General features: G+C 43.6%; 1 protein-coding gene across 2 annotated transcripts; it reads right to left on the minus strand.

The window, feature by feature from the left end:
- Window positions 1-234: 234 nt before the first annotated feature.
- On the minus strand, window positions 235-8519 carry LOC140002985 (RANBP2-like and GRIP domain-containing protein 8). Of its 2 annotated transcripts, XM_072041401.1 has the most exons (6): window positions 8191-8518; window positions 6141-6208; window positions 5494-5605; window positions 4365-4517; window positions 3424-3481; window positions 235-2267 (listed from the first exon to the last, which is right to left on the minus strand). In XM_072041401.1, exons 1-6 carry the CDS (start codon window positions 8263-8265, stop codon window positions 2161-2163), a joined length of 573 nt encoding a protein of 190 aa, XP_071897502.1. In that variant the 5' UTR covers window positions 8266-8518; the 3' UTR covers window positions 235-2160. The 2 variants fall into 2 exon arrangements, with proteins under 2 accessions (XP_071897502.1, XP_071897501.1); XM_072041400.1 differs by lacking the exon at window positions 235-2267 and having other exon boundaries at window positions 3259-3481; window positions 8191-8519.
- Between the last annotated feature and the right edge of the window lie 1433 nt (window positions 8520-9952).

The following is a 9952-nucleotide window of genomic DNA, read 5'->3' on the forward strand; positions in this document are numbered from 1 at the left end:
GCCTTGAAAAAGAAACCAAGGAATGTGTCTTTTTTCCCCTTCACTGGAAATTTGAAATATAATTAAATATTTTCCAGCAGATTCTGAAAAAAAACACAACACTGAGGCTTTGAAGCCGAGTATAAAACAAATGTTTTCAGAAAGTAACATTCCATTTCTCAGAAACCGTGAGAATCTTCTATGTGAAAATAGCTTTTTGTTCAGAAGTGTTGTCTTCTGCACTAGGAATTCAACCATCCACTACATTTTCGTAAGCCTCACTCTCAGACTGTTATCATGCTGCAAAAAGGACTTAAGCGGTAAATATAGAAATGATCTCATCAACAAAGAAAATGCTACAGATAGGCTCCAAACGGAGTGCTCAATTACTTCCATTGAAAAGGCCAAACCTTTAGAGTTAACCAAGCCTAGGAAAAGCTTGCCCAGCTTGGGATGGAACAGGAGCAAGGTGGCTTGAAATTGACCATAAACTTTCAAAACAGTCAGGGACAGCAGAATTATAAGTGAAAGGTTTTGAGAGGAAATAAAAAAGAATTAATATTCTCAATTTCTCCAAACCACATTACACAATGCTTTATAAGGCTTGCATATTTGGGGTTTTGACAATAATTTCACAGTTCTTCAGGGATTTGGCAATAATTTCACAGACCACAGGGCTATTGTAGGTGGTGCCAGGATGTCTAAACCATCCAATTCCATTATCAAATCGGGTACCATCTGTATCATAATAAAGTGCATCACTTCATTCCTGCCAAATGTTTGTCTAGTCTGTTCCGAAGACCTGCAAATACTGGAAGCACCAGTCTTACTGACCTCTCTAACCCAGTGGTTAACTGCTTCATTTTAATCTAGTTTTCCCAAATTTCAACAGTAATCTGTACCTACACATCCCACAATTCATTGCACCATTCTGAACTGGAAACCACACCAAACTCACTAACAACAGTTTGGCACTTTTGATGCTAAATCTTTCATTTGGGGGTTTCAAACACTTTAAAGAAATAAGCATTATATCCAGCAAACATATGATGGCTTAAGAAAACTACAAGCAAGTTAAAATGTATGGGGAGCAATAAGAATCACTAAGTAAGTTATTGTACTTTTTTCATAGTTCCAAGTACTGCCTAAACGTCTTCATCAGCATCTTTTATTGCAGCGAAAGCTGCTTCACATCTGTGAAGCAATTTTTCTCGCTCAACTAGAGCACGTTCTCGTCTCTCAAGTTCCAGTGCATATTTCTCCTGTGCTGAACGCTCCCTCTATACCAAGGAAAAAAAATGTTGAAACGCCTTCGAAACACATGAAATTACCGATTTATAGTGAACTAGAATTCTTTCCTCTGCAGATATGCTTAGGTTTTGTTTTTAATTATAGTGTTACACAATAGCTGACTAATTAGAAGTATCCTAATGGCCATCTACATTCAATTGGATTTGCGGCAGGACTGCTTGGCCTTCCAAAATGCAGAATTCAACTCTGCATGGCTGTTCAAGTAACAGCATAGACAATTAAAAGTAGGATTTTGTTTCCAGAAGTTTTGGATAATGCTATTATCTGTAAGACAAAAGAGTCCAGTGCCCTAAACACTAGATTGCTGTATTGTTTCTTCAGTTAGTGGAAAGCACCTCTAGGAAAGTGGTGAGAAAAAAGATACGCACAATTCTTTTCATCTTGGATGGTGCAAAAGACAGTCCCAGCAGGAAATCTAGCAGAAGCACAGAAGCTGTTACAGAATAAAACCAACGCAGGTTTGGGAGCTCTTTAGTTAGTGGCCCAAGCCTGCTGGTGGATAAACTATTGGGAGTCACCAGCAGCAGAAAAGTAAAGGCAGAAGGGATGGTCTTCACAGAAGATCAAGTCAAGAGGGCAAGTGCTCTTGAATGCCCAGAGTGAAGAGCATAGTTTCAGGTGCTGTCAGGAAAAGCAGTGCTTGCAGGTGTTTCTCTCCATGCCAACACCGCATCACAAGACACAACTCTTGGAATAATAGCACTGTGTTCAAACTCCCTTCAGCAGAGCAAATATCGGATCTAACCACTACCCATGTCATTACCAAGTCAGTGAACTAATTTAGGGGAAGAGGTGGATGATGACAGTGATATAGTTAGTAATTTCTGAATTCTCTGTCAAAAGTGAGAATCTTTGTAACATTACTGATCATTACAAAATGTCTGAGGCCATTACAGTTCCTACCTGGAGATTCTGACGGGCGACTTGCAGTTCGCTATTACTCTGACTTTTACCCAAATGGGATGGTAAGGTGTTATCTGTGGAGAAAAAGAACACACTTTACATTAAAAATATAGTCTTAAATAAATAAAGACTGCTTATCCAAAACAGCGAAAGTGTATTTTAAGCGTTTACAGCGACCAGCATAAAGCAAGACTTACTGAAATGAAAAAGTAATCTCCTAAAGAATTACGGAGAAATGCTCAAAGTTTTGTTCCATGACTTGTTTGAATCAATCTATGCACGGACTGAAACATGAGGTAGCCAAAGTTTCCTTTTTGTTATGGCTTCAGGAAAGTGATTAACTGCTGAATAGACCTGGACCTCTCCTATTTCCCGTTGAGTGAAACACTTCAGAACTGCAATTTAACAAATTGCTACTGAGTAAATTAAGAGGAATTTAGTTGTATACAATGAGAATTGATGTACAATAGTCACAGTTTCTCTGTTAAGAATTTAGTTTAGAATAAAGAGAAGCCAGTCCACCATTTAGGGAACCTGAGCACTTTCATTTCTGATAAAGGCTGCCTCACACTCGACTCTAAAAATACTAATAGATACGCCTCTTGCTCGAATATTTAGTCCTACCTAACCGACTACATTAGCAATGAGCGTGAGCACCCATATAGCCCCAATGCAAATTCCTTTTTGTCATTCCTGGTCCTCCCTTGTTCTGTCTTGAAGACCCAAGTGTACATCTTTGGCACAAATGACAATAACACAAACATTACTGCCCATTGTTCCAAACCAGTATTAGTCCGACACTGCCATTATTACAGAGCTGAATTCATTCTTAGATGGTTAGAAACATATTCGGAGCCTGTATTCATAGGTCACATAGGAAGACAGACCTGCCTTCCCATTGACGCTTACCGATGTCCAAACACAAAGAGCTAAACAGGCAGCAGCAAATGAAAACAGATCAGAACAGACTAGAGAACACAGAAAGGATAGAAGTAGGGAAGTATGTGACAGATTCTTAAGAACCAAGCATAACAATACTGCTTCTCAGCAACATGTTACAGCATAAATTGGAACTCCTTACATATTCACTCCTCTTTTGGAGTGATTAGGGCCATACTAGCTGTTCAGTGTTGCTATCTGTCTTCTTACTGCAATACGAAGTATTTCTAGAAGAACCTCTGGTACAGACAGTCATGTTTATGCTGAGTTTCAGAGAGTAACGCCTCTTACCAACATCATATTTATGAAGTTCCGCTAGCGATGGTGCTTTACAATCCAGCAACTGCTCCTATTGAACATGAAGGCAACACATTAATATTTCATCTTGCATGTGGGCCTTTTCAACAACTACATTAACAGACAACTCTTGCCTCCACCACACAAACTACATTACTTAAACTATTAAAGCTGAAAAGCTTCCAGTTATTACGAAGCTTAATGAAACACTCAAACATTTAAAATAGGGAAAAAAAATCAGAATTTTTCTCTTATGGATGGCATGTTCAGCTTGTGAAACCATTTGGTTCAAAGGCAGCATACCCTGCCACAGAATAGCCTGTCTAAAACAAACATCTTAAGACTAAGTGTCATTGCTGCTGTGTTACACAAAACTAATACCTGTGCAAAAGTCAGACTGTGCGACTGAAGGCTTTTACGCAGCAATCGAGAGTTAGAGCATTCCTTACTTTCTGCTCTATTTAATCCAAATTTAGAAAACAAACAAGCAGCATAGAGGGCAAGGAAGTCTGAGTTCTCAGGCCTGATACCTTCCTGCCAGTCACACAATAAATAGAGAACTGCCTACCTAGTCTTAACTTCTTGGATGTGACTACTAACATGATTTTCCTGCATTTTTGAAGACTGTCAACCCTGAAACCTTGACAAGTGTACGAAAGCCTGCAGTTGCAGTTTTCTTGAAAGCTAGACCGAAGTGTCAAATGGCAGAGAAATTAACATTTCTTTAAATAGAAGAATAGGAAATCTAGAAAAATAGAATAAATTCTAGAAGAATTACATCTAAAGAATATTAATTCCATTAGATTTAATACTCAAGATTCTAAAATAATTTAGCCAGGAAGTTTTACAGAAGATGACACGGGAAAAGTGCTCCTCCAGTCAGACGCTAGAAGCTTCTGAACGTCACAGAACAGAGGTTGGAAATTGGCATTTACCTTCAACTTGTAAACAGCAGGGCTTCCAGGAAACAACTTAGCAGATTTTTCAACCCAGTATTTTGCTCTTTCATCAGTGACGGCATTATTGCACAGTAACTCCGCTATCTTCAGTACTAGATCTTTCTGCATTGGGTTCAACTCCACAGAACGCTAGTTTTCCCCATGCACGCACACCGGAAAAAAAGGCAGGAAAAAAAAGGTAACTTGATCTTGCAATCCACACAGAATGGGAAAGAAAATTATAACAGTCATTGAAAAGACACAGGTATTCAAATTAGACAGATCTATTAGTAAATACTTTTTGAATGAGTTAAGAAAGACCTCAGTTGCTAAATGCATCACTAGTCTACAGCACCCAGATACATCTGCTGCAACTCAAAAGAGCAAAAATTCAGAAAAGAAAGAATTTCCAAGGGAAAAAACGCAGAAGCCAGCTACTCTGCCCCCACCACCAGCTATACGCAGGCAGCTGGACTCTTACGTACCTTTAGTCTAACTCCATATAGACATTTTTGAAGAAATATATAATTAAGTCACACCCTACGACAAGCTGGGATGTATTGGCAGCAAAACTTTTGAGCACATCCTCTCCCTCCCCAAAACCTGAACAAAGGCATTCTGATGGTGAATTTTTCATTGGGCAATCATATAAATAAATGTCAATTATGTTCGCCCTGCCCCATCTCACACCCCCCCAAACAAAACCCCCCAAAAAAGCAATAAATACGAACAACTAGAAAACACCCTAGGTCTAGTCTTCCAGTAGCAACTAGATTACTGCTGTCACCTGAGCCCTTGCTAAGAATCTGTCACTGCTGTCAAATTCCCTAATCCAAAGGGCAATGTAAGATATGGAAAGAATTTAGTAGCAGCTAGCACAAAGACCCAGTCTAGGTCACAAAAGAATCATCTTAAAAAAAAATACTGATGAAGCAAAACACATCAAATGAAGAATCCCCTCTGCAGTACGTCATATACACCTTTGGCAACAGAAAGCATACATATTACACTTTTTCCACAAACATGTTTTCTTCTATGCATTTAAGAAAAGTCCAGAACAGAATGATTTTAAAAGTCCCTTTACAATGGATTAAAGCAGGACATCGGAGGTCGGTGGAGTACTTACCCTGTAACATCCAAAAGCTTCTTCTATGTTGTCCTCAGCTTCATAAATTTGTCCAAGAAATCTGTGTGCTCTCGCATCTCTCTTTTGCACACTGAGGTATGTAAATATATACCTATGGAGCAGGAAAAAAAGGATCAATATTCCTCAATAATACGAGTCCCTCTGTCCTCCCCCGCCCCCCCCCAGTGTCCACGGAAGCGGGGCAGGAATTTAACATGTGATACAGGAAATGCAGTCATGGTTGGTTCCAGATACCTGGTCTGGACCTTAAAGTACAGAACATTATTTTTACATGTACAGACGCTACTTATTTGCCACCAAGTATTGGTATTTATTAAAAAAAAAAAAAAAAAAAAAAAAAAAAAAAAAAAAAAAAAAAAAAAAAAAAGAGAAAGAAACTGTAACTGTAATTGCTTCATAATACAATGGAATAAAAGCCATTTCAAACAGCAAGTTTTTCAATATCACGCAACTAATTATCTAAGTTGCTGTTTTATAAAGATTTAAACAGCACTTGATACCCACATCTACTGCTACTGGAAAGCAGCATGATAGTGATCTTGATTTCTCCAGTCTACTTCATATTCACTTAGCTTTTCTAAAGTACTTTAGAGAACAGAATAGCAGAATACAGCAACGCGTATTACCTTTTAGCAAGTTCATATTCCTTTATTTCAAAATACAGCTTAGCGAACTGGAATCCTTTCAACGATTTCTGAACGGAAAACACACAACAAGCACATTTTAGATGTACAACACTTTCAAAGTAATTGCATAGGAAGACCCTTCTGATACTTTTTGAGAGACTGACTTTGATAACTAGTTATCAGCTCCAGTCCGCTCCTCATAACCAAAGTTTTGTTTTTGAAAGATGTGGGATTTGGAAAACAATGTTTTTCCTGTAACTGGCCAAGGCTACAAACGTGAAATTGAGGTTACTGGTGAAGCAAGCAACAAGCCTTAATACTTGTGACATTTCACAACCACTTCTTACTGAAGAGTGTAGAAGAAGTAGAAGAAGAGAGTCTGCTACATTTAAAGTACAGCCTGTTTTTTTCCCCCAATGTAACAATGTTGCAAAAAGAACCCCTAAAATCTGACAGAGTAAACAAAAAAGATGGTACTTAGTCCTGGTCTAGTACATATCACTCACAACTGTTTCAATATAGGTAAAATGTTTTCTTCCCACCTAAGAAATCCCACCTACTCTCAGTTTATATACAAAATGCATCAATACAGTAATTTATTTCTGATGTCATCAGTCTGAGATAGCTTGAACACACTTGTTCTGGGGATGAAAGATGAAAGGTATTTAAGGAGGAATAAAACAAGGAAACGAAAGCGAGAAAAAGCAAAACAGAAAACTGAGCAAGCAAGAGGGCAAGATGGGAGAAGCACGGGCAGGAGGAAATGAGTCAAAGGAAAGAGCTAGAGAACTACAAAGTCACAAGCAAAAACTTCAAGGTAGAAGCTATTTTTAAATATGTATTTCAAATCCGAGCTCCCAACATCGGATCAAAAAGCAGGTTTTGTCTGTGAACTCCAAACTACTGGAGGTAGTTAGGCCCAACGACGCAAAACATGAATCAACGGTCTGCATTCGAAATACACTCAAATTGCTACTCCCCACCCCTCCCCCACCCCCAAGTGATCTATGTAAAACTTTAAGTGAATTTCAATGAAAACAGGCCTCCGCGTTTTCGGTCCATCTTTTCAGGTATCACTGACACGCCAGAGCGGACTCACGCTTGACGCCTTGCGGACAGGGATGAAAAGCAACCTCAAAAGAAACGCTTGCAGCCTTGGCAGACCCTTCCCTCCGAAATCAACACAACAAGGAAACCAGTAACTATTCCCTCGGTGGACTGTGCTACACAGTCAGCTGTAAGCATCGCTCGAAAGTCAAAACTAAACGCGTCCGGTGGCCTTGAGCACAAGAAGAGGAGAGGAAATATTTTGTGTCGAGGCCACCGGGGAGTATCAACACTGTGGGAACGTATCTGTGCACCTGGCGGCGATGCACTTGACGCTGTCTAGCCCAAACAGTGCCCAAGTCGAACCCACAAAGTCACAGGACAGCTTTGCTGCTGCTGCTGCTGCTGCTGCTGGGAAAGGCACCAACCAAAGGCACAGCCCCTGCACGCAGTCCCTACCGGATCACGCTTAGCTCGGGCACATTCACGCCGCTTCAAAGCAACTCCGAGCGGCAGGCCGGGATCTTTCAGGATTAGGGCCCGCTGAATCGCATCAGGCGGCTGAGCGTTTCCCAGCTAAAATGGGCACGGGTGGCGTTTGTCACCCCCGGGCCCGCTGGCTGACAGGGAGCGGAGCTGTGCGCCCCCAGCCCCCCTCGCTCGGCGCTGTCGCTTCAGCGAGCGGCCGGCCAGAAACCTCCACGGCGCCGCACGGAAAGGACACTGAAACTTGAAGGCGGCGCGGTGCTTCCTTTGTGAAGGAAAGTACCTCTCCCTCGCTCCGGCCCCGAGGAAAGCCCTGCTATAAAACCCCTCCTGTCCGTGAGGCGCCGCGGGGCAGGGGCAGGGGCAGGGGCAGGGGCAGGGGCAGCCCCAACCCTCCCCTCACGACGCCGGCCACCCCCCTAGCCCCCCACCCCACCCGGGACCCCACCGGGACCCCACCGGGACCCCCTCCGCCTCCCCCCCCGCCGGCCAAGGGAAGCGGCGAGGCCTCGCTCACCTCTCTCCGAGAAGCCGCAGAGGCCTGCACGGAGGCGACACAGCGCTCCACCTCGGCCTTGCTGCGCCTCAACATGGCGACCGCAGCAGCGCCGAGCCCGGCCGGGCTCCGCTCCGCTCCGCTCCGCTCCCGTGCCGCGCCGCGCCGCCGCAGCGGCACAAACAAACAGCTCCAGGCGGGGCACCGGCCGCGCCCTAGGAACGCCGCGCACGCAGCGCGCTACGCACACTGCGCACACTGCGCACGCCCCCGCTGAATGCGCAGGAGCCGTTGCCACAGTGCGGGGAGGGGAGGGGCGAGGCTGTGACGCATGCGCGGGGCGGCCGCTGGGGCTCCCTGACAGGGCTTTAGGAACTGAGTTTGCAAAGGGTCCCTCAGAAAGTAGCTGGGAGCAGCCCTGAAGACGCGCAGGCTGCAGAGTTTGAGACACGAGCTGTAACTTATTCTTTTGGATTGATTGATTTAATTTTGTAAGCCGTAAGGCGGTTGCCCCGCGGCTTGCTGGAGGTGTGCCCCTCTCGCTTTTCTGCAAGTTCCAGGCACTTTGGTCAAATGGAGGCCACTGGGCTGTCCCCAAATGGTGTGATATCTCTGTGGACAGGCTGCGTTAAAAATTCATCCCCTCCTCAGTCTCTAGCCTCCCACTGACATGCACAAGTTTCCTGCTGGACCTAAGCACTACCCACATCTCCACAACTCCTCCCGCCTTTATAAAAAAAAAAAAATAATAATAAAGTATCCACCTTGTTTCTGTAAGCAGCAGCCACCTGACACCCTGCCGGAGTTAACCCTCTGTTTTATTATTTGCCCTATTAATGGGGATTTCTTTACACATTGGCTTTAATTCCATAAGAAGAAACAACATTTTTTTCCCCTCTTCTTTTTAAATGACGAGGATTACAAAGTTTGTCAACACCTGCCAGGCTGAGGATTAAAAGTCTTAGCGCTGGTGCAGAGGAGAACCTGAGAGCTGGCTCGGGAGTCACTGGAGGAAATCTTTGCTTTTCGTGATGTGAAATTGCCTTCATGCAGACCAGGTCAAGCGCCTTGACGCTGGTCAGCATCTCTGTGGAATTGGCACCGTGTTGTCCCCACTGGTTGCAGCACCAGGAGGGTAGCCCGCCCGGCAGGACAGCAGTTGACCATATTCATTGCTAACCTTACAACTAGACCACACTCAGCTTGGCTCACTACATGTTTTGATACCTTGGTGGGAACTGAGCTCAGGATTTGCCGCTGCTGGAGGCAGGAAGGCTTTAGGCTCAGCTCCTTCCCCCTACAGCTACATCCATTGGGCTTTCTGAAGCGCTCCCTACTGTTATTCTAAGCAGGAGCTTCAAAAGGAATCTCTCTTCCTCGTGCATGATTGATCCCATGCAGTAAGAAGGGGGCAAAGCTGAGGCATCCATTCCGAAATCCCAGGCCCACAGCCTTCTTTGAGAGACCTAGTAGGGGTCACGGTTCAAACAACAATAATAAACTCAGCCTCTTTAAAGAAAGCATGTCCAGCTAGGTGAAATATTTATAATGCTGACAGGCCAGGAAGTCAGCTTCAACACTAGACCGGCAATTGTCCAGGTTAATTGTCTAATTGCTAGCTCCCTCCCTGTTTTGCGCTGCTTTTCATAATGCCCTTGATGACAAACTCCATGGGTATTATTTCAATGATAGTCCACTCTGAAGACAACTCCCGAGGGAGCAGTGTGAATTTGGGCAACCCACCACTGGAGACAGGACTGCAATAATAAGAATACAGAAAAAA

This window comes from Anas platyrhynchos, chromosome 7, assembly GCF_047663525.1.
Source record: "Anas platyrhynchos isolate ZD024472 breed Pekin duck chromosome 7, IASCAAS_PekinDuck_T2T, whole genome shotgun sequence".
Lineage (NCBI taxonomy): Eukaryota > Metazoa > Chordata > Aves > Anseriformes > Anatidae > Anas > Anas platyrhynchos.